At 52.7% G+C, this 23,391-nt stretch overlaps 8 protein-coding genes across 8 annotated transcripts; 6 read left to right on the forward strand and 2 right to left on the reverse strand.

Moving 5' to 3' along the window:
- Positions 1 to 124: 124 nt before the first annotated feature.
- Positions 125 to 1,858, reverse strand: J4E92_004617 (uncharacterized protein; the record flags this gene model as incomplete). The annotated part of the gene is made up of 3 exons (XM_051496007.1): positions 125 to 1,069; positions 1,119 to 1,573; positions 1,627 to 1,858. The coding sequence occupies 3 exons, from the start codon at positions 1,856 to 1,858 to the stop codon at positions 125 to 127; spliced, it is 1,632 nt and encodes a 543-aa protein (XP_051353847.1).
- A 2,217-nt stretch (positions 1,859 to 4,075) lies between these two features.
- Positions 4,076 to 5,299, forward strand: J4E92_004618 (uncharacterized protein; the record flags this gene model as incomplete). Its single annotated transcript, XM_051496008.1, has 3 exons — positions 4,076 to 4,205; positions 4,261 to 4,481; positions 4,547 to 5,299. The coding sequence occupies 3 exons, from the start codon at positions 4,076 to 4,078 to the stop codon at positions 5,297 to 5,299; spliced, it is 1,104 nt and encodes a 367-aa protein (XP_051353848.1).
- A 2,165-nt stretch (positions 5,300 to 7,464) lies between these two features.
- J4E92_004619 (uncharacterized protein) lies at positions 7,465 to 9,083 on the forward strand (the record flags this gene model as incomplete). The annotated part of the gene is made up of 4 exons (XM_051496009.1): positions 7,465 to 7,836; positions 7,894 to 8,007; positions 8,070 to 8,336; positions 8,418 to 9,083. 4 exons carry the CDS (start codon positions 7,465 to 7,467, stop codon positions 9,081 to 9,083), a joined length of 1,419 nt encoding a protein of 472 aa, XP_051353849.1.
- A 1,011-nt stretch (positions 9,084 to 10,094) lies between these two features.
- Positions 10,095 to 11,870, forward strand: J4E92_004620 (uncharacterized protein; the record flags this gene model as incomplete). Its single annotated transcript, XM_051496010.1, has 3 exons — positions 10,095 to 10,504; positions 10,588 to 11,480; positions 11,536 to 11,870. 3 exons carry the CDS (start codon positions 10,095 to 10,097, stop codon positions 11,868 to 11,870), a joined length of 1,638 nt encoding a protein of 545 aa, XP_051353850.1.
- Positions 11,871 to 13,522: 1,652 nt separating this feature from the next.
- On the forward strand, positions 13,523 to 14,862 carry J4E92_004621 (uncharacterized protein; the record flags this gene model as incomplete). Its single annotated transcript, XM_051496011.1, has 4 exons — positions 13,523 to 13,953; positions 14,009 to 14,135; positions 14,184 to 14,386; positions 14,694 to 14,862. The coding sequence occupies 4 exons, from the start codon at positions 13,523 to 13,525 to the stop codon at positions 14,860 to 14,862; spliced, it is 930 nt and encodes a 309-aa protein (XP_051353851.1).
- An 18-nt stretch (positions 14,863 to 14,880) lies between these two features.
- On the forward strand, positions 14,881 to 16,016 carry J4E92_004622 (uncharacterized protein; the record flags this gene model as incomplete). The annotated part of the gene is made up of 2 exons (XM_051496012.1): positions 14,881 to 14,889; positions 15,207 to 16,016. 2 exons carry the CDS (start codon positions 14,881 to 14,883, stop codon positions 16,014 to 16,016), a joined length of 819 nt encoding a protein of 272 aa, XP_051353852.1.
- A 1,039-nt stretch (positions 16,017 to 17,055) lies between these two features.
- Positions 17,056 to 18,743, forward strand: J4E92_004623 (uncharacterized protein; the record flags this gene model as incomplete). Its single annotated transcript, XM_051496013.1, has 2 exons — positions 17,056 to 17,083; positions 17,137 to 18,743. The coding sequence occupies 2 exons, from the start codon at positions 17,056 to 17,058 to the stop codon at positions 18,741 to 18,743; spliced, it is 1,635 nt and encodes a 544-aa protein (XP_051353853.1).
- Positions 18,744 to 21,944: 3,201 nt separating this feature from the next.
- Positions 21,945 to 22,594, reverse strand: J4E92_004624 (uncharacterized protein; the record flags this gene model as incomplete). The annotated part of the gene is made up of 2 exons (XM_051496014.1): positions 21,945 to 22,260; positions 22,317 to 22,594. The coding sequence occupies 2 exons, from the start codon at positions 22,592 to 22,594 to the stop codon at positions 21,945 to 21,947; spliced, it is 594 nt and encodes a 197-aa protein (XP_051353854.1).
- Between the last annotated feature and the right edge of the window lie 797 nt (positions 22,595 to 23,391).

Here is a 23,391-nt window from a genome sequence, read left to right on the forward strand (position 1 = left end):
GGTGTTGTACACGGACAACGTTCTCAAAGGGATCAGAATATGCTCAATTGGCTAGCCAAGATGACTATCGTACGTTGCAGGCTTTACTTCGGTCGTCTGCACAAATGGCTCATCTTACTCAACATTACCTCTTGCGCATCTGCAGCATCGGTCCCTTCCTGCCGGCCACGAAGATGTCGTAAATCTGGTATTGATCCTCCGTCTGTCGCCCAGGCTTCCCATTTCGATTGCCTCCACCAAGTTTGTTCTCTGGATCAGGCCGAACCTCGTACATCCAGAGTGTCTTGGCAATGACAAGTCGCATCTCCAGCCAGGCAAGGTTCTTTCCAACGCAGCCCCTCGTTCCATATGAGAAGGCACAGAAACCGTTCTCCGCCAATGCCACACTCTCAGCCGAGGATCCTTCCTTTCCAGTCTCGTCTACGATCCAGCGCTCAGGGCGGAACTTGAAGGGCTCCGGGTAGACATTCTCGTTGTAGCTCAGACAGTAAAGACCGGTGCTGACGTGGAGGCCAGCGGGGAAGTAGTGATCGCCAACAGTCGTTCCGCCAGGAAGTACCTCACGGCTGGGCTCTGCTGCGACTGGTGGTGTCATGCGCATAGCTTCTTGAAGAAACGCGGTAAGGTATTTGCAGGACATGATCTTGGTACCAGACTTGATCTCGTCATAGCTTGAGAAGACCGACTTGACCTCTTCAGCAATCTTAGCCTGGACCTCCGGTCGACGAGCCAAGTAGAAGAAGGCGGCAGACATTACGACAGATGTTGTATCGGAACCAGCAATAGTCAGCAACTCGCACTCAGCGAAGAGTTCGTGCTCGCTGTAGCCACGCTTGCCAGTTTCGGGGTCGACAGCCTTGAAGAGCCAGTGAAAGAAGTCCTTCCGGACCTCACCCTCAGGCTTGGGATTGTTCTCCAATTCGTGTTCGACCGCGGACCGTTTCTCAAGGCATCCTTCAACGAAGTCCTGCCACTTCTTGACTACCGGCGGTGAGGCGACCTCCAGAAGCTTGTCGAGCCCACGAGGCTTCATCCATACCCAAGCGTTGGCTAACGGGCCGAAAGCAATCTTTGGAATGTCAGCATGGTCGATCGATGATCTGATGCAGGGGACTAACTGGATGGAGAATTTCCATGAATTGAACCATAACTTCGGGGATGTGGCGGAGATCGCTTCCAGGCTCCTTCATGTCGAAGTTCTTACCGAAGCACAAGTCACCAAGGATATCGAAAACAAGCCAGTTCATCCAGTCACACATGTTGATAGAGGTCGTCCACTCGCCAGCTTTTGGCGCTTGTTGACCAATCAGCTCCAACCAACGATCGATGTTCGCGTGAAGGAAGACCTCAGCATCTCGCAGCGCCGCTTCTGAGAAAGCGTAGTTCAACACACGACGCTTACGCGAGTGCACCTCAACACTGGTGGTGCTCCATGTGTTGATAGTGTGGACATTGCGTGGCCACACTTCGTAGTAAAGGCCTTTCTTAACATTTCCCTTTGGTCCAAAGATCTTCTTGAAAGCAGCAGGCGTGTTGAGCACGACACTGTCTGGACGATACCGGAACTCGGGTCCTACCAATCGTTAACAACTCACTGACTCTGGGGATGAAATCAGGCGACCATACCATACTTCTCCTGCAGACTATACAGCCAAACGTGTCGGTCGCCAGTACGAGTGTGCCACCATGACGGGAACACAGTCAAGCGGGCCCAGAACGGCCCCGGGAACGCCGCGAGTGGATGGAAGTAGAGGCGATAGATTCCAGTAACGATTACGTAGGTCGATACTAACAGAGCTGACAACACGAGAAGCCCTGGGTATGACCCATTGCCTTGGATATCTGTAATTGCCATCATGCACCTGGCTTATTCAGAGAAGAAGGAAAGTTTGACAGGAATCCGAAAGCGAAATGCAGAGCGTGGGGCCTCTTTTACGCCTTTCCATATGCTCGCCGACTTTGCAAATCGCACATGGTTGAACCTGTCGTGCTCCGCGGCATCTGAACCCTCACGGCTCCCAAATTAGTGCCCGTTGATTGGTCTCCTAAAACCTTAGGTCGCTAACTAGCAGCCGGGGCACCTGTCAGAAACGACTCTGAAATGTGGAGTTTTGCTTCTCGGCTGGGCTAAGAAAGGACCGATGGCGAGCCGCACCTCCCGCACCAGCTATCCATAACACATAGTTTGACTATCAAACAGTTACTGATGCTTACTGAGCGACGCCACTATCACGATGCATCACTAACTTTTTGTTTTGCTGGTTGTAATAAGCCCGCATATCGCGTTCCTCGCATCCACGTGGAAGATGGCGCATGTGCCGGACGCCCTCGAATAGGTGGGTCTCTCGCTAAGCCCCATGGGACTTTCACTGCATTTACCCTGGTCGGGTTTGAGACAATAACTTGATGGGCCTCGACAGGGTCTATACGGCGTCTCGACTCGTTGTTGCACTACTAAAACTACCAAGACGACGGCGTGAGTCCCTCTCGCTCCCACGGCACAGCATAGCGTGTGAGGGTCCTTCCGCTTCCGCGACCCATGCCGTTGTATGCAAGGCGTATGATTGGCAAACGGTGATTGCCCTCCAACGAGAGCTTAGCACGTTTTGGTTCCTACGCCGCCACAAAGCTTGCACACACGTTTGCGGCTTGCGCCCCTACCAAATGCCCTGCAATTCGTCATAGTAGGATTCCGGCAATGCACGACATCCACAGGAACGAACGCCACAAAGCAGACGCAGTGCGTGTTCATCCGAGGAGCTGCAAGGCGTCTGATATCTTCATCGCTTATGTCCGCCATCGATTGGTTCGTAATCCATTGCCGAAGCCTCATTTCTGACTCGCAACGGACGGCCAAGCTAAACCGTTTACGGCCAAAACGACGGCCAGGCACATGCGCTCAACACCAGGAAGTGGGATGATCTGCTCGAGTCGGCCATTTAGAATAACGCACAGCTCGGAGTTTATCCTGCCACGGCTACCCCGGAGGATTTTGATCGACGAGCGCAGTGATTGTCGGTTTGGGTACACACGCAGACGGCAGACTCGACCCCGCGGCGACAGATAAACAAATACGTTCTTATTTCTTTTTTCGCAAGATGCAAAAATCTACCCCTCTCATACTGATCATTCGTCTCAAGCCGCGACGCGCTTGCTGAACGAGAGGGCGTGCGATGCAGGCGTAGATTGAAGTCTTGCATAATTGAAGTGGAGTGACTTCCCATTTCGTTCCCGCGTAGCACGACGCCGTCTCCGTTGGGAGCGAGTGCCGGATCATCCCCCACCCACTCACATGTGAAGACGAGGGACCCTTCAGGCCGACCAGGACCCCCTAACCTGTAACTGACGATCCACTTCCCAGATGCTCCCCGTGTGTCAGTGCCTCGCTTCTTGACTTTATGCTTTGCCCAACAGCTCCAGCATGTCGGATTATTACTTCTCTCTGCCGGATGCTGCGATGGCCATTGGCTGATGCACAGCTAAACAAGCAAGTAAACCGTCATGGGTTTGAAGGGTTGTGATTTACAGACCTAAAGGGGGTCTCCCGCGACCGGGAGCGGCGGTAGCGGTAGGTGGATTGGGAACATCTGGGGAGTTCTGGTCAGGGCGTCTGCATGGGAGGTGAGGAAAGGTTTTTCTTTCCTTCTGGGCATCGCGTGTCTTGTGCCGTGTTCTTCTTTCTGATATATCATGGGTGCGTGTCTCGCGTTTTCCATGTGAGAGTTTCGTGCATCACCGTCAACGCCACTGCGACGTCTTGTTTCTCGCTGTTTGTGATATACCTGGTGTATACGCTGTCGAGGATAGGAAAGAGAGTGTGTACATGAATTGTGCATCATGGCGCCTATCATCGATCCACAGGAGAGCGTGTAAGTTGCTCGGGAGTGTCTACTCGCCATCTCTTTGCTCTCTACCCTTTCCATACCCAGTCTCCGTGGTCCTCCGCGGTTCACCCAACCCATGTCTTATCACGACCAGAAAACAGTGTCTTGGGTAGCATGCATCTGACATTCTCTCCAGCCAATCTTACCGCCGTCGTCTAGATGGAGTGGCGATATCGACTTATATCTTGATCATGCTACTTGTCCCCCTCAAGGTCTACTGTCGGAAACGGCACGGGGGATGGCGCAATGTTCAGATGGACGACTACATGTCCATGGTGGCACTGGCTGTGGCCAACGGCTTCTTCTACGTGTGCATAATAGGTACGTATCTTTCGTCATTGGACACGAATCGTAGGCTAACGCTGAGTGCTTGCAGGCATGCGAGAGTCACTGGGACTACACATCAATGAAATCACGAACCCGCTACAAATCATTGCTTTCCTACGGAATATCTACATCGGCCAGATTCTGTATACGCTCAGCATCACGAGTATCAAACTATCAGTCTTGGCTTTCTACTGGCGGCTCTTCGAGATCAAGTCCCGCATTACCATCTATGTGGTCACCGCCGCCTCCATCGCATGGTGTATCGCTATTGTAAGCCACTCATTCCACGAACACTGTCACCATCAGCGCAATAGGCTAACAGCATCGCCTCACAGATGCTCTGCGTAATCTTCAACTGCCTGCCTGTACGCGCTGCCTGGGACATAACCATCACGCAAAAGACCTGCATCGAAACGCGCGACATCTACCTCGGCGGCTCCGTCCCCAACGTAATCCTCGACTTCTTCATCGTCATCATGCCCATTCCGCACGTCTGGCGGCTGCACGCCCCCCTCGCCCAACGCATCGTTCTAGCCGGCATGTTCGCGCTCGGCACCTTCATCGCCGTCGTCTCGCTCGTGCGCCTCATCATCTTCCTGCAAATCCCCATCTCAGCCCAGGGCGACGTGACCTACAACTTCCGCGAGATCATCGTGTGGTCGATTGTTGAGATCAACATCGGTCTCACGTGTGCTTGTTTGCCTAGCTTGAAACCGGCTTTCCGTTGGATCGGCCTCGATAAATTGTTCTCTTTTGCTTCTTCGCGGCCGAGCGATATGAAGAGTCCTGGTCCGAGCTCCAATGGCGGACTGGATGGGTATATGCATGACTCGAAGAACTCCGGAGGGAGGCACAGGAAGAAGGGTGCTACGGGCGGGTTGTTTTCGACACTCGCGGGTATGAGTCGGTTGGAGGATGAGGAGGAGTTCAAGTTCGTTGGGGAGGATACACAGGGGAAGCATAATGTGGAGATTGAGATGGGAAGGGTCAGCGATGATAGTGCGCAGAGGACTGCGACGGGAGGGATTAGTGTGCAGAAGAATTGGAGTGTGCTGGTTGATGAGAGGAGAGTGGGTCAGCACCGGTAGTCACAGGTGGAATACACAAGGAGGTGTTTTGTACAAAAAGAAAAGGTTGGGTATATGGGTACACTAATTACACGACGAATAACGAGGTCATGTTATATACATCTTGTCATGTCAACAAGCTACATCGATACACTCGTGTGTTGGGGGTTCCAAGCTTAAGCGTTTGACATCTTGCCGTCGCCTGCGCCGGTGTTGAAGAAGAAAGAGATACAGCGAAGGATATGCACGAACGCAGTTCACACAGAAGAACTGGTAGTCGCAGGCGCGAAGTACGGGGTATCTCAAAACACTAATCAACGACTGTCTCGAACCCTATTTCCAGCTCCACCGAACGGTGCGCAGGACCGCATGGAAACCTCCTCGCCCTTTGCAAAATACCCAGGGTACGTCGGTAGGTCATCTCAGATTCCTTGGATCCTCGGTCGATGCGCACCCTTCCGTCCATGGACATATCCTCGGGCAACTGGAAGATGAGGAAGCTGCAGTCGGCTTTGGTCTGATTGCATATGAGACCGAAGAAGTCTTCACATGTTGTTTCCTTTCCAGTAAACATCAAACTGCCGTAAGACCAAGTCGGTCCAGGGCCGATTGGCTGGCCCGGTGGTTTGGTGCGATAGATTCGTAATTCAACTTTAAAGGGCGACGGCTCGGGTGAAAGCGCGCTTGTCCTGCGGGTCGGACATCCTATCTTGGTGCCCATCACCGAATCTTCAGACGTATCGGAGTCAACATCTGTTTGGTCTTCCTCGGAACGTGCGCGTTGAGGAGCGGGTTCGTCTGCTGTAGTAGTCGTACCAGTGCTGCGTCTCTTCCTCACTGGTATTTTCTCGCTTAGGGCTACGAATCTGCAACCTTGAAACCAAGGCTTATTATCGATGTTTAGGTCTCTTTTCTTGTATTTCAGGGCTTTCATGTATGTTCTGTTTATGAAGGTCTCTACGTCGGTGCGAGTCTGCCTGCAGAGAACCATGCCCAGCAGGTGTTTCTTGATGCTGCTTCCATTAGCTCGCACCCAGTACCTGGATGAGCGGACTTACGTGGTACTGTCTCTCGGATAGATCAAATCAGCCGGATATCGGGTACCCTCTTGTGGTTTTCGGAGATGGTCTCTACTTCCTTGACCAGGCTCAGGCCAGATCAGAGGACCATACTCGACTAACAGCTGGTCTAGCTCTTTATCGAGGAGCATGGGATCGTGTCGATCGATGACAGTATTTGCATCGTGTGCATCGCGTAGTAGTAGACCAAGCAGAGCCGGTACCTCGAGTTCGTGGATTGCAGTGGCGGGCTCATACCTGAACACTGGTTTTCTCATAACGAAGCCCGGTTCAATCCTCTCCCTCCCATACGTCTGAAGTCCAAGACATTCTATATGATGAGCAACGCCGATTTCGCCTTTTTGCCGCCCCATTGTCGGGTATAGTGGTGATTTGATGGACAAAAAACCAATTGGCAATTGTGATGTATAGACCGCAGCTGGCGACGTCGGTATGAAGCGGTGAGAGCTTGCGAATAGATTCCGAACGTGGTGGTGATGGAGTGGGCAGCGGTTTAATGCAAGGCGCCTTCCATCTAGACTCCGGTCGAGACAGACGCGTCCTCGCTCCTTCGTTGTTTACTTGACGCGTCCTCAATTGGCAAGGAGAAGCTTTCGTCTTATTCGTGCTCACTGATAAATCTCCCGCATTCCGATGTCGCGTGCTATACGTATCGCGACACGGTTGTTCGCGTTAAAGTGAAGGGAGATGGGATGTACCATGGCGGTGCTGCGACGGAGTTAAAATGCCATGCAGAATTGTGGGCCAATTAAAGCCCTGCACGGACGCTAGCGCGCGCAGCCGCATGGTGCAACAACAGACCGCCATCACCACCTACCAGTCGCTATCCGACATCTCGCCGGCATGCCACCCAAACACTCGGGCATGCCGCCCCAGCCCCAAAGAGCACGGAAGAGTGTGCGCACACCTGTGTCGAGGGCCCCGTCAACAAGCTGCAAGCGCGCCCGCGAGCCCAGTCTCGACAACAACAGCCCTCAGCCTGGTGACGCAATCCGGTTGCAAACACCCTCCAACTCAAATGAAATAAACACCAATTCCAAGGCGGCATCTCCAGAAAGCGATGCGCAGCCGGCACGTCGTAGCGCGTCGAGCGAACTGACTTCGCCAATGATGTCACCTAGGCTGCGTGCACTGCAGGCATCTATGGAAGAATCTCGAAACACCAGTCCTAGGAAAAACTCCATCTCGTATGATTGCTTCAACTCGCAACCTCATCTGAAAGGTCATTTTTATTCGGCCAATCAGCTCTTTGCGCGGGGCGTCTGGATTGGCTACCTGGCTCCGGACAGGCAAAGCCAATCATTCCGAGGGCTTCCCTCCTTTCACGACTTGAAGGCCAATTACAAGAAGTTCACTCCTCCACACCCTCCTATAGTATCAGGGAGTCCTAGGGAGAATCGCAACGCTGTCTGCCGAGGCTGTGCTAGGGAAGACTCAGCTGTTATTGCCTTCAGCGAAGTGCAGTTCGGACCGAAGGTTGTGAGTTGTACCGAGAAACATACAATCTACATCGTTCAGAGTACTGACAGCATACAGAAGGTCGTTATTATGCCACTCGACGGCGACGACGACGCTGGGGTTTTTGCCATCATGCTACCTCAGACGAGTGACAGGTCTTTACAAGGTCTTCAAGCCTATCGCCCCTACGAGGTAAGACTCGGATCAACGAATAGTCCATGGAAAACATACTGACCTCACATCTAATTCTGCAGATCAGTGGAGGTGGTCTGGGAGACAAGTTCGCCAACAATTTCATGATGCTCACACTTCGCAATCCTGACAGCGATGCTGGCACATTAGAGACCGTGCTCTCAGTGTTGTCTCCGCAAGAGCGAGCTGACATCGCCTCGAAGCTTAGGGGACTACCGGAACCAAGACATCGTCTCTCTTCTACCCCCAAGCTATCGAAATCTACTGATGAAGATGCTGCACATTCAGCACCGAATGCCGCACCTCCAGCATCGAATGCCATGGCAAAGGTCGATGATGATGAAAGCGATGCTCATACTAAGCAACCCGCAGCGAGGAAGCGGCGAAAGCTTAGCGAAAACAGGACACAGATATCGGACGTGATCGACGTTGTTCCCAAGGATAGCAGTACATGCCCTTCACAGTTGCAACCAGAACAACAACCGACACCACAACAAGAACCGACACCACAACCTGTGGCGGAGCCACAGCCAGAGCCGGAACCCCGAACCCAACCCCAACCCCAACCGCAGCCACAGATACATACACAGACTCAACGAACGTCAGAAACACCTGTCGACGATGTCAAACAGCATGCTCCAACGCCCGCGGATACATTCAAACCTCCGCCTCAAGCCATCAAGCGCACAAACTCGACTAGCATCATCTCTCTTGATTTGACCGACGAACAAGCCGAGCGCGTGTACTTTATCTGGTCGGTCGATGATGAAGGCATGGAAATGGATTTTATTCATACGCTGCGCGAATGCAAGTCTTTTGGAGGCCTGCTCAGCCTGTTGGAGGAGGAATCTGAGGACCTACCGTCTGCTGCGAGCATATTGGAGAAAACAAAAACCTGGAAACTGACATACGATCTTGGTGACGGTATCAGCAAAGCGATCGTAGCCCGCAAAGGCACGGAGACCGCATTCGATCGTCTACAGACTACACTTGCTCAAGCGTCTATCTGGGCAGACAATCCTCAAGCAAAAGTCGATATCGTACTCAAGTCTTTGAGCCGGCCAAACCCTGCTTGAGCGGCATGAACAACGGTCATCGATAATTCTCTTCCTAGAATTCCACCCTCGGCGTTCTTCGAAGGTGTGCTCTTTCTCACTTTCTCTAGCATCTATATACCATTGAGTACATCGATGGCTTTTTTGCGTTGTCCTACATATACCCCGATCACTTTTGATCTTTCGCGTGCGAGTTGGTCGAAAGCATCGATACCAGGCTGGCGGTTGTATAGCACTGGTGCTCCATGAGGCTGGGCAGGATCCAGGCAACTCATAAAATGTATATACATACGATTACTAATGACGATCTCTATGTGGCCTTTTCTCGCAAAACTTGCAGAGCCTCTGTTTGGGTGTGTGCATATGCTACAGCACATGCGATGATGTAGTAATTCCCCATCGCCTGTACACCAGCGAAATCTGCCCGCCACTGCGCATCTGATGTCAGTCGCGCCAATAAGTGGAAAAGGAAATGCAGTCGTATGCATAGACCTGGGCCACAAGACATTACTGTCAGCAGCGGTGAGCTGCATTTCGCCACCTCGTAGACGAAGAACAATGTGCACAATGCCTTGTGTAAGTGATTTGGGGGGATCGTCGGCTAACGCGATGTTCCAGCCAATCGGCAGCAACTGCCCTCTGGTTCCGCCTGCCATTCCCAGGCGGGTGCCGCTAACCTGTAGACGAAGCTTTCATACGCCGCTATGGTTTCTTCATCTGTACTTTTCTTATCATCTATCGTGTTCTCGATTCATCTTTGAGAATGTCGTTCGTTTCCCTTGCGCGCCCCATCACTGACTCGTACATGCTCTAGACGGCCCTTTGGCGAAATTGCACGATCTGGCTGCCCCAGTCCTGAGAGCATCTGCATGTAATCATACCCGAGAAAATCAGCACTACACATCACGCCTCCCTTGCATACTCGCGACACCACAACGCTCGGAACCCATACGACCGTCTACGGACGCATCGTTAGTCTACATTCAATTCACCTGGCGAAATTTCGCGATCCATGCATCTAGCCCAGACGCCATGGACGGCTCAGCTATCACATACGCAACGTCCAAGGACTGGTTGGACATTATGAAGAATCGATCAAAAGTGCGTATGCACGAGCTGATCGAGCGTCTTGGACTGCGCGCAAAGTGGTCATCGAACAAACGCGGTAAAACAAACTTTGAATCCGCCCTCGTACGCGAGCTTGTTGCAGACATGGGCGATGTTGTCTCCACGTTACCGAAAGAGCCGGATGAGCTGATGAAATTTCTGAGCGACGAGGGAAGTTTGAAGGAGCAAGTCGATGGCTTGCTTGAGAAACATGGCGCCAAGGTCTGGGGAAGAGTGGGCGATCGCGAGCACCTAATCACTGCGAATGAACCCGGAGTCGAAGAGGGACTTTACCCGCGGGATCTTTATTTGGAGAACGAGGAAGACAGAGCGTTGTAAGTACATAAACTCGAGAGCACATCTGTCTGGGGTTTGGGCCCTCGCAATAGAGCCGAATAGCTACTGACCCACTACGCAGAATTCACAAACTTCTCCATTGGTGGATCGGGCTGAAGGCATGCAACGTCATTCTTGCGCGCGAACGCCTGGATCGCGAGAGACGAAAGAAGGCAGAAAACCGCCAGGCGCGAGCTGATGCAGAGTTTTCTGGCCAGCAAGAGGGCGGCACGCCAGCATCATTTGTTGCGCTTGCACCAAACTCGGTGTTGCACGACGGCGATACAGCGTCACGTGGAAGCCCGATGTCGTCAAGTGCAATGCTCACACCTCCGGAATCTGGGGAAAGTCCCACTATGGGACCGCGGGAAGGAGGCGGGTTCACAGCTGTCAATGGCGGTGGACATGCAACGAATGGCAATGCCGCCTTTACATCGGCGAAAGCCCACGAACAACAGGCTACACAACAATCCAACATCGCCGAGGGTGTCTGGAACAAACTTACTGCTGAAGCGAACAAGTCTCGATATCTCAGTACGATGTCAGGCCCTGCTGCTACCCACGCTGCACATCCTACCGAGACCAAAGCAGCGGCACAACAGCAAATCACCGACGCGACCCAAGCGGCTGCTGATCGACAAGTCAGCGTCCAAATGGCCGCGCTGGTAGCAAGCTTTCGGTCAGATAACGGTGTGCCAGAAGAGCTCCCGCAACCAAACAACAGCATACCCTACCGTGGTTTAGACTACGACGGCTTACGGGCGCTGCGGCAGTACATATATGGAGAGGAGCGAGGTGTTTCAATGGACGAGGAAGCGCTCCTCAACCAACTCGAAAGAACATGGCGAGAAGGCGTTCGAGCCGACTACAATAAGATGATCGAAAACATACCCGTTTTCATTGCGAGGGAACGAGCATTTCTGACTTGGGTGGAACTTAAGCGCCACCTGGCAGCTCTATTACGAGCAAACGAACGTACGTTTTACCAACTGCATCTGCATCCATTCTATCTTTACTTACCCTACTGCAGGTTGGTCAGCCGAAGGCCACACAGCTGCCGAGATCGAGAGGCGCATCCAACAGCACCGCACGCTCATGGGCTGCACGCAAACCATCATCGCCAATTTTGAAGATGTGGGCCGAGGATTTGGTCTTGGCCCCAACGTTGCTGTCGACCGCGATGAGCTCCTGCGACAGGCCATTGTGGTGTTGGCCGGAGAAAAGTACGCAGTAGAGATGCAGTGGAAGCCAGTAGACTTTACGCAAGTAATGGGCTGGCTGCACGACCACCTGGAGAGCTTCCGCAAGGAAGAAGAGGAAGATGGAAAGGGTATGCTCTGGTATATTGGCGAGTCACGACGCTAGTCGCAACTACCACGATGGAGACACGCACGTATCGTGCGCGCGGGCAGCTGTAGTCGCAAAAACTGTGTACGAGGATCATACAGGCGTTCAGGTTTTCAGGGCGACGATCGATCGCCAGGGTCGAGGCCCCCACTAGTAGGTGTCCAATTCGGGAAAATAAGCTATTCGGGTAGGTCAGCCGTAGAGTGGTGGTTTCAGCTACTTGATCATGTTACAGGACCGTGTAGGATTACACTAGCTCAGCTGTGCCACACCTCATCACCATGCAGTACGGGACTCTGCGACGCGTGATTTGCTTTAGTTTGCGATCGCCTGGAACGCGCGAGCGCATAGTGAGGGCGCGACTGTACGCAACTTCGATAGTTCGGCAGCTAGTATCCGAATGAATACACGGCTCGGCAGCACTTCGCAGTATACCTTTTCGCTTAGTGTATTCCCTGCAGCCAAGGGGCGTTGTCTTCAGGCTCCGCACTGCGCCGTAAATCTCCCTAATGCCACGTTCCTATTTTAGAGTGCAGGCAGTGACCGCGCCGCACATTCGTCACATTGCCTCACATTTTTTTCTTTCGAGCTGTGGCGTTTATCAGATCTCGCTGTACCTCCCATCAATATTATGCGGCGCGCGGTCTGGACAGGAACCGGTCGCACAGTTGAGTAATCGCAGCTCGGTAGTACAAATCTATGGGTGAGGGACGAGCGCGTCATAGATGCATGTGTAGTTGTAACTCCTGACCATGATACCAACGACATCTATCCCCGGCTATACGAAACCGTGATAGTGCCGCTTATTCGCTGATTGCATGTGGCGGCTAATGGAGGCTTTGAGTAAGAGGATCGGATGTTTTGGCCTATGCGAGTAAGAGTTGTGCTGCTAGCGACATATTCATTTGTACCTCGTGTATGATGAAGACCCCTGCGATAGATATGATTAGCATAATGCAGCAAATGAGCACCACGCTCATAGTGCAAGTGTCGTACAATGAACAGGCAAGGGCAAAGGAGACCCGCTGGGTGTGAACGAATGAGGATGGGGCGGTACTATGATTACACCTGATGGGGATTTATTGGCGTGCGAGTCATTAACTTCGGAGTGCGGACGCGTATTACCTCTGCACATGTTTTGTTGCGGCCCCTGCCGGATCATTGTCTCGCTACTGGACACACCTCTTTTCTGGGTATCTTTTCGACGCAGCGTACCGTCGTTCGCCTTCTACACGTCACCGGCATCAATCATCATCACCAATCCTTCTTTCGCCGCCCAACGCCCCCCTCATCAGCGCCTGTCGGTTCCTACTCCAGAGTACAATTGCTGCGCAGTTTGTTCTTCTTGTGTGTACAGGGGCTTTCAATTCTTTGTCTAGTTTGGTAGCACGATCGGCATCTGAGACTGGACAAAGTTTTTCTCGGGGTAGCAGCAGCTGGCAATAAGAAAACTTTGTTCCAAGACGGCCTAGTGGAACGTACTCCTTTTACCTTTGCCGAGCGAGCTACCATCAATCACCCCAACCTTGGAACGTCGAGAGCGGATCCATCACACTTTGGCGCACGCGCCATTGATTGTCATTCCCCATCCCATCCGCTTACTTTTCCATCGTCATTTTCCTACTTCCCATTTCAACTGTTGACGTGCCCGTCGTCACCCATGTGGCGCCATGAGCTCAAAGGATAACTTGGCCCTGGATCTGGAGCACGGCGTGCGACGCTGGGATCGCGCTCGCTGGATATCCGTCTTCAGCTCGCATAACCCGACTATACGCGAGGTGACGGAATGCTTGGGCCTGGGCTTATCGGCGTCTTCGTCCACGACCAACCGCGGCATTCCGAAATTCGACAACCCAGACTACCGCAAGCTCTCGAGTGAGGTGACGAAGCTGTCCAAGGAATTGCCAAAAGAAAGAGATTTGTTGCTGGATTTCGCGGCGGATCCGAGTTCCCTGAACCAGGAGCTCGAGGACCTGCTAGCGAGTTACGGACCCGCTATTTGGGGCAGGGATGCGGATCGCAGCTGTTTACTCACGCCGGATGCGACCAAGAAGACGTATAACAAAGATCTGTTTTACGAGGAGCCGGAGCATAAGGATATGTAAGTTGGAGTGGTCAGGTGTCAGGTGTCAGAATGCGCGCTAAACCTATTCCAGTCTCAAGATTCATCTGCATCGGTGGATCATCATCAAAGCTTGCTACTACATTCGCAACATGAAGTTGAAGAGACCATCGGGTGCGAATGAGTATGATCAGCTTGCCGATATCGACGCCGAAGGTCTTGTAAGTTTTGATGAGATAGTTGGTGTTGTCATGGCTAATAAGCGGTAGTCACCACATGGGACGCCACAGTCACTCACCCCACCTGATCCGGATACTGTTGCAGGTGCTGATCTAGACGTTAAACCTATTAATCTGAAGAAGCGCAAGAGCAATGCTCACCTCACCATGTCCGACGATGAAGATCCTGAGGCTTCGCCTATCAAAAGGCCGTACAGCACTATGCCTGTGAGCCGAAAGGGCAGCCCAAGGAAGTCACTCAAGTCACTGTATCCTGCCGGCCCGGGCAGCATGGAGAACATACCTCCTATGCCGACGCATATGCATCGTTTCTCGCCAGCACCAGGAACCGCATCTGAACCCTCGCGGATACAGCTCAGTCCCTTATCAAACAACGACTTGAACGGCGTGTCAAGGCCTCCTGCTATCACCCAAAGCTCCGCACCTGCAGGCTTCACGGCTGTCAACAATGGAGGTTTCACTGCTGTTAACAACACGCCTCCACCTAGCGAGCCACCTCGAGAGCCAACACGGGAAGCATCCCGAGAACCGTCGAGAGAGGTGCATCGACCCCCTCCCGGTATTGGACATCGTCACAGCAACAGTTATACGAGCCCATATGAGCCGTCTTCACGCAGTGCTGCCATGGCTCGATCTGCTACGGAAACTCCTCGTTCTGCACCGCCAGCCACCCCTACACCAGCTTCGAATCAAGGATTTCAAGCAGTGAACGCATCTTCAGCAGCTAATGGAGCAGGTGGATATATGAAGAGGGAGTCGCCTGCCGTTCAACCTCCTCAGCATACACAAATTGCTCCGCAGCCACAGCAGTCGCAACCGCAACCTCAGGCACAACCGCAGCAGCAACAGACACCGTCCCACCCTTCACACCCACACCAGGCATCACCGCATACACATCATCCTCAGCATACACAGCTACCATCACATCCGCATATCCAGGCTCAGCAACAGCCTCCACCCCAACCACCAAGTCGATCTAATACCCCGAGCCACCCCTTCGGTCGTTCCCTCGCACCACACCCTCGCAGTAGATCTAGTACACCACATGCGCAGGCCGCACCTAATCAGTCTATCATGGCACCTAATAAGCAGGTTACCTCTGCCCCCGCGATACAAAGCGCCCCCGCATACGGCATACAACTCGTTCCTACCACACAAGACGCACCGCCCGCGCCCTCGAGCAAACCCCGAGCCCCCTCAAACCACAGCCAACCCGCCGCCGCCGCCCAACACACCTCACCGCACCAACCCGTGCTGAAAAGCCACCAACAACCGCCTCAACCCCCCGAAACCGCACACGTCGTCCAGCCCCCACAACCACAAAACTTCCCCCGCGGCTCCGTCTCGACGGCCGACCTCCGCCTCCTCCAATGCGAAGTCACCGCCGGACTCTTCACCTTCTTCTACCCTCGCTCCACAATGCCGCCCGACGAAGCCAGCCTCCTCGTCCGCATGCACACACTCTGGTACCACGGCGAACCCCTCTTCCGCACCGAACTATCCACACACTACGATCTCGTCTCCAAGATCCTCACTGCATGGTTGCACGAACGTCAAGCCATCGCTTCACTCCGGCACAGCATGGCCGCCAACCCCGGCGTGTCTCACATTGGCCTTGTAGACCGGTTACTTGCTATGAACGATCTTAGGGCTATGCGGTTGAAGTGGAAGAATATGAGTAGTATTGATGGATTGAGTCCTGAGGATCTGCTTTGCATGGCTTTTAGGGTTATGACGAATACGGAGGGGAGCGAGTATATGTTTAAAGATGGGTTGGCGAGGTTGGAGCTGGGTGTGTTTGAGTTTTTGAGGAGCGAGGATGCGAAGATTGTTATGCAGCGGAGGGATACTAGGGCGGGGTGATGTCAAGTCGGTTCAGTGGGGGGTTGAGGTGGTTCTCCGACTGCTCTCTCCTTCTGTTCCCTCCTTCATCTTCTCCCCATTCCCAGTTTCTTTGCTTCTGCGATCTGCTTCGGTTCCCGTACCCGTTCGCATGCCATTTCTCTTCCTCGATTCCGATTTCGATCTTTCGCTTACCTTTGTACTAATGCCACTTAGCGTGGGTGGATGGGGTCCTTGCGCATGTTCTCTCGTTTTCTGGCGTTGACTTGCTTTTAAAACGTATTAGCGATGGCGTTTGGGACATTACCTCTTTCGTTCGACTATTTCTTTTTCTGTGTTCAATACGAAAAGCGGGTGCGGATTTCGATATTAGCTTGTGTTACTAAATTGGTATGAGTAGTCGTAATCGGGCGGTGGGATCGAGATTGGGGGCGTGGTAATGAATGTGCGATGCGGAGTAGAATAATTGACAACAATCGAAGAATGAAGCTTGTATTAATCAGTCACAAAACGAAAATATTGAAGTTGTGAAAACGTTTTGCGTGATGCTGTACCCGACGAGACTCCATCTTCCACTCGCGCAATGACCAGATGCGATCATCCATTGGCGGTCTGGACCTATGAGGTCGTCTGACCACACGTCCTCACGTGCACCCTCCGACCGGCCTCAGCGCATCATCGCGAGTTCTCGCCCACCCATCCCGACTAAGACACAACGACACCCTCTTCACGCGGCCTCGCCCCTTGCGCCCCCCTTCAGCCTTGTCATGCGAACATGGCAGGGATTAAACCTGTCCCGCTGCGATGCGCCTTCCCGGCGGCCGCCCGCCGTAGCTGCTTCCGGAACCTTGTTCCTTCACATCTGCCTCATGACACCCTCCAGGCGCGCCAATCCGGGCACTCACCGGTAGTGCCCACGCACCTTCACTACCATGAGCGGCCTCGTGAATGCCCCACGCGCTCGCTGCAGCCGCACACTATTTTATAGCCGTGGATCGTGGACCGCATATGATTCCACACTCTATCGCTTATCCTGTACTACGCGCGTGGATTTGGCGCCATGGTGCTGAGACTCTTTGTGCCGCCTGGTATGTCTCGCCGGACATGATGTGGAGAAGCTTTTGCTAACAGAACGCTATAGGCGAAGGACAACATCGCCTTACTCCCAAACGACCTGATCCCATCGGTGCGAACGCGACACCTCAGTACGCCGTCATCTCCTCGACCGCCCTTGCCGCCGCGTATACGTCCTTCGCCTCGAGATATGCACAAAGTGTAACCCCTACGAAGCCAATATCGCGGCCAGCGGTGTTTATACGGGCTTCGGCAAGGCTGGGGGTTTGGGCAGGCGTGGCTGGAGCGGCGCTGAACTGGTATTACCATTCTTCTTTTGCGAATGTCCTGGCGTCGACGAATATACCGGAAGTCAAGCCCTGGAAGCTGTACGAGCGGACGAAGAAATATACCGTTGACGATGGTGCTTTGGCAGGCGCGGCATTGGGCCTGGCTGTCTCAGTGCCTACGCTGTTTATGCGCCGGCCTGCTATACCCAGGTGGACGCGGTGCTTGGGCATGGCAAATATCGGCGCTTGTGCCGGTGTCCTGGGAGCGCATGCGTACTTCCAGTACAGCGGAGAGAGGCAGGAGGCATACAAACACTTTGGTCGACATGTCAAGCGACGATCATTCGAGTTCTGGAACATCTTCTGGGATCCGGAGCTCATGGCGAGCCTCGACCCCATCATGCAGCAATACGTCTCACACAACAGCCTCTGGTACACACGGTGGCTGTCAGAGGAGGCCTTTGAGCGAGCAGAACAGGACGTGCAACTCGAAAACAGCAGCAGTGAGCCTATGGCAATTGCTGCAACACCTGTCGAGCAACTGCCACCATTCTACACTACACCCTTCGATTATGCCGAAGACCTGCGACGCATCGACATTGAAAGCACGCTGGCTACTATGCAAACCATGGAAGCGGACAAGAGGGAATTACTCCGGGAGGCCGAATACCTGCTCTACATAAACGCACAGCAAAAATACGACCACTGCCACATGGAGTCTACGGACGAGGACGAACGTCAAAACCTCCTCCGACAAATCCAACTTGTCGACATAGCATACGTCAGTCTTCGCAACGCAGCCCACGACATCGACGTCAAGCTCGCACAATGGCGCATGTCCGTCCGACACAAAACCATTTGGGAAGCAGGCCAAACCACCGCGACAGGGACGGACAGGCCTGCCGACTGGGTACCCGAGCCGCAATGCACATCACCCACTACCGAAGCCATCGTCCCCGCCACACACAAACCGACATACTCAATGGGCGAGTTAGAAAGAATACATAGGCAGATTTCTGCAGAGGTCAAGACATTCGAGGATGGTTGGAAAGATGATAGACATCCAATGGATAAGAGGGAGAGGTGGAAGAAGGATGCAGAAGATGGGAGGAAGCTATTGAGAGCGGCGGATGCTGTATTGTTAAGGTTGCAGAGGGCGAGAGAAACGGTTGAAGACAGTGGTGTGACCGTGGAAGCGGGGGTCGATAGCGCGATTGCGATGAAAGAGAAAGAGGAAGAGGATAGACGTGGGAGCAGAGATGGTACTGTTCCGGCAGCAACGGCTGAAGTCGCGGAGTTACAAGAAGGTCCCTTGCTTACTAGAAAACAGGTTGAGAAGGCGAGTGCGCATGGAGTGCAAGCGACGAAAGCGTCTGCTGGGGCTTTCGATAAGGATAAGTCGTGAGAATGGACTTGCTGAGGGTAGAGTTGGTTTTACTATTCATTGTCCAAGTCGTGGGTGAGATGGTACCGAAGAAATCGTACCAGAAGCGAGGACTCGACACGATCAACGCTCGCATATGGGCCTGCTGTTTGTCAATGTATAGTATTGTTTTGCCCTTTTATTAAGGATCGGACGGGCGCTGGATGTCTCGTCAGGCGGATGTCTATGTATGTGGTGTAAGTCACTACCATTACTCATTCGTCCACCTCATCATGTTGTTTGTCTGCCTCGAGGTCACTCTTACGTCTTCAGCATCCCTGAAGATCATTCTTCTCTTTTTCTAGTGTGTCTTGCTCTGTGTCCTTGTCCACGTCCACTTCTATTTTCACAACTACACTGGTTACCTCCCTCTCGAACGTCGTGTCACCGGATTTCCTAGAGTCTACATCCGTCCTCGCGATCTTGGCCGCGCTCGCGCAAGTGTCCACGTCGCTGCTCGGCTCGCCGGAGGGTCACGCTTCCGCTTCATATATCGCCACTGCAGTCGCCAAGCGGATGGCATGAGGAGGGGTGGTTTCAGGGGCGACTACCCGGGTATATTCCTGGGTAGGATGGCGATAGTTGACATGACCTAGTTTTGGAGACGAAGATTCTGGTACAAAAGACATCTGCATCGCGCGTTATGCCTTTACTTGAGCATCTTCATATCCACGAAAGCACTGCACGACTTCAGCCTCGTCTTCGGCCCTTCACCTTAGCCACTGGGAATTTTACCACAAAAGCCTACATATTAGTACCGGCTCTAACCACGTTTGAACCTAGTGCTAGCGTAAGCTGCACTGTCCATCTTGTCTCCCAGCCCTGTACCTACTGCTATCGCGTCGTCGATCTCGACATACCGCCTCAATTGAAACCGGCGACTTGGTTCGGAACTTTGATTCCCATCGCAATTTGACATTCCCCCATCACCCATCATCACGATGACCGGCACTTACCTTGACTACCGCGCGATCAGCGGGCTGTCAGCTTGAAACATGGACAGCTCGTAACCTTCTACGGATGTTAGCATCAGCACCTCGCGTTTCTCCTGTCAAACGTCTCTGGCTAGCCGCGCAATCTGTACTGCGGTCTACTCTCATGAGAGCAGGAATACGGAACCAGCTAGCTGTGTGAAGCTAGCATGCGGATTAACTGCGGCTTTACAACTGAGGGAGGAACCACTGTTAATACCAAACGACGCGCACTAGACCTCGGGTTATTACTCATGCGATACGTGCGTGCACTGCCTGTGGCCCTGAGTACAAATATGGATCGTCTTGGCTGCGGTTGATATATATACGCTTGCGTCCCGTTACGCAAGGCTGGCTATCTTCGGATAACACACTATACGTTCGTTAACGTTAAAACAACAAACATGAAACTCTTCGCCCCCATTATCCTCGCCCTCGCCGCCGCGTCCGAAGCCGCGTTTTGTAACGGCGGATGGGGTTTACCGGGTGGTTCTACGTGTCCTGGTGCCTACGTAAGTCCTGTCCAATCCAGTCCAATCCCCTCCTAATCCTCTCCTCTCCCTTTCCACCAAAAAACATGCCCTTAACTGAGAAACACAATTGCTAACCCATTCCCCAGCCAAACTCCTTCTGCGTAAGTCCCCATATCAGCCGCAAACGAAACAAGTTTCGGCCTTTAACATGACATGTGTGTAGTGCCAGAGCCCCGGAGCGCCTAGCAGGAACTTTCCTACGTTTAGGAATTGCGTTTACCCTGGTAGTGGGGGTAGGCCGAGTTTGAATGGGTGTGGTGCAAGTGGTGTAAGTACTCTAATCTTAGATGTTGTGGAAAGAAAGAGGCTAACGTTTTGGGTGTGTAGACTATCAGCTGCGTAAGTGATAAAGTGAGGGTTGAGAGTGGTGGTATGCTGACGAATGTAGTGCGGTTAATTTCGTCGCTTGATACTGTCGCTAGGTGTGGTGGATTACCGGACCGAAATCGCTGTTGCAGGAATGGCAATGAAGATGCTTGGGCAGAAATACCTTTAGACATTAGACCTTACTTAATCAACACATTGCGCTTCGTCAATTCATTACGATATGAATGCGCTCACTTCCCCAGTAGAGTGAGGTCGTATTTGCCAATACGCATTGAACTGACGAAATCTAGCGAGGTCACAAAGACTGAGACTGGTGTCTTCTCCAAAAGCCCTATGACGGTAACCATGTATCTGCCATACGACTAGCTCCGCCTTCAGTGGGTATAAACATCTCTATCCGGGTTCTTCCCTTCTCTTCTTTACACTATTAACTTCCTCTCTACAATTCCAAAAATATCAAAGCATGGAGAAATGTCCCCTCTGTTCTTCCAAAACCTACAAAGCAAAGATCATGTCGCCATTCCCGAATGTCAAACCCTACATCGATGTATAACTCCAAAAAATCGACATTGTTCCGACGATCGAATCTGTCTGTCCTCTTGTGTTCTGTCTTGTCGACTAGCTGGATGTTCAGTGGGTATAAAAACCACTCATTCCGGCTTCTTACTTCTCTTTCCTACACACTTGACTTCCTGTCTTTAAACTTAAAAACATGCCTAAGTGGCTCAATGTCTGCTCTGTTCTTCCAAAATAAGGAGAACGAGAACACATGTCGTCTTTTCCAAAATCTGAGCCCGGGTCCGATGTAAAAAATTGAAAACTACCAAAAGGGCGTCCATGATTGTGTGTGCGTCCAAAGTTGGATGATGAGTAACCGATGCAACAAAACCTGCCTTCTCATCCCATAGCGAGTCTTTGCTATTGAATCTACCGCCTTTCCTCTCATCGACTAGCTTGATCTTTGCTGTGTATAAAAGAGTCCTTTCTGGCTGTTCACTCCTCTTTTCTAAACTTTCAGATTCGTACCCTCACAACCAAAACTAAAAGACGATCAGAAAGTCTTCATGACTGATTTGTTCTCTCAAAAGGGATAGTAGTCTCTACTATGCTGCGTCGTGTTATCTATCGACGCGGTATGAAGTGAGCACGAAAAAGGGCATCAGGTCCATCCATGTCTGAGCGTGCTTCCGAAACAAACGCATTGCATTTTCATGTGAGAGTGTCTGTCTTCTCGACTCAAAACATTCCCATTACATTTACACTACTTCTAAACAACAAACGCGACCCAAAACCCAATTACTCTCCCAAGAGATCTATCATACACATCCCATGCACCACCCACCCACAACCGCCTACTTCGCGCAAACCTGTCCCTTAGCCGCAGCAAGGTTCTTCTGGTTCTGCATCGTACCATCCATAACCTCCTGCACCAACATAGCAATAACCGGCGCATCCGCACCCGTTCCCTTCAGGCTCTGCACCTGGCCAATCTCCTTGGTCTGGGCTCCAGCAACAATAGCCAGACCATCAGCAGCGGGCGACTTGATCTGCGCGGCGAGCTTCTGGTTGTTGGCGCGGATGTCGACGCCTCGCTTTTGGATGGATAGTACGGATTGCTGGGTCGTGTTGAAGCCGGCGGTGCCGGCTTGGAGTTTTAGGGCGTAGACGCTGGGGTGGGGGTTAGTGGTGGGTATGGGGAGAGGGGGAGAGGGGGAAAGACGGACCCTTTGAGCTCGGCGGCTTGGATGTCGAGGTTGGCTTGGATGCCCTTTGCGAGCTTGGACTGGATGTCGGCGCAGTTGCCGCCAGCTCCTTGGCCAGCTTGAGGTGCTTGACCAGCTTGAGGGGCTTGACCGGCTTGAGGAGCCTGGGGAGCCTGAGGCGCTTGAGCAGGACGAGGTGCCTGCGGTGCCTGAGGTGCTTGAGGGGCCTGGGGCGCTTGCTGAGCTGCCGGTGCAGCGAGAGCGGCACCGAGGAGGCAGAGGATGGCGAAAGTTTTCATGTTGAGGTATGTATAAACCGAAAGAGGCAATATGAGAGATTAGAATAAAGACAGATGATGTTGAAAGAATGTATGAAAACTAAAGGCAAGCTCACACCAGGTGAGTAGCGATCGTAAGAAGTAGGCGATGTATGAGAGAGATGATTTGGAATGAATACTTTCCATCCTTCGACATCCCATCCCTCTCTTATACATCCCCATCCCCCTTCCCGTCCCTCTCCAACACCACCCGCCCGACGCGTCGGCACGTCAGCAAACTCGGACCGACACAACTCTCATCACCTCGCCACGCAACGCTCTCACAACCTGTACCTCAGCACCACCACCCGCCAACCTTATTACCTACCTTTTACCTACTTGCCGGAAACGGACCTACAATACGTCTCTACAGCTCCAGGAAGATATTCATGCGGAGTTACCAACTCTTTCCTTCGATTCGCGCGGTGCAAAAAAATTGGAGACGGCCGTGAGACGGGAAACGGGGGAGTCAGCGTCGCAGATCTGGAGTGGAAACAAATCGGGCCGTGGTGGGCCGGTGGGATGGGGTGCACGAGGCTTGTGAAAGCTTGTCAGATGGCTGAGCGAAACGTTCGAGAAGGTGTTCGAGACGTGTTCGTGATGGGTTGACGTGTGCGGGATAGAGTTGGGGATGGTGAGGTGGAGTTTGAGGATGCGGGTGGGCGGCGAGAATGGGGCTAGGCTGCTTTGGGCTGGCGCGGGGTTTGGGGGGCGCTTACTTTGAGGCTGCTGCGTCTTCTTCTGCATCACTACAACACCTAAGCGCTGCTCGACAATAC

Source organism: Alternaria infectoria, assembly GCF_024043175.1.
Source record: "Alternaria infectoria strain BMP 0036 chromosome Unknown scaffold_6, whole genome shotgun sequence".
NCBI classification, from domain to species: Eukaryota; Fungi; Ascomycota; class Dothideomycetes; order Pleosporales; family Pleosporaceae; genus Alternaria; species Alternaria infectoria.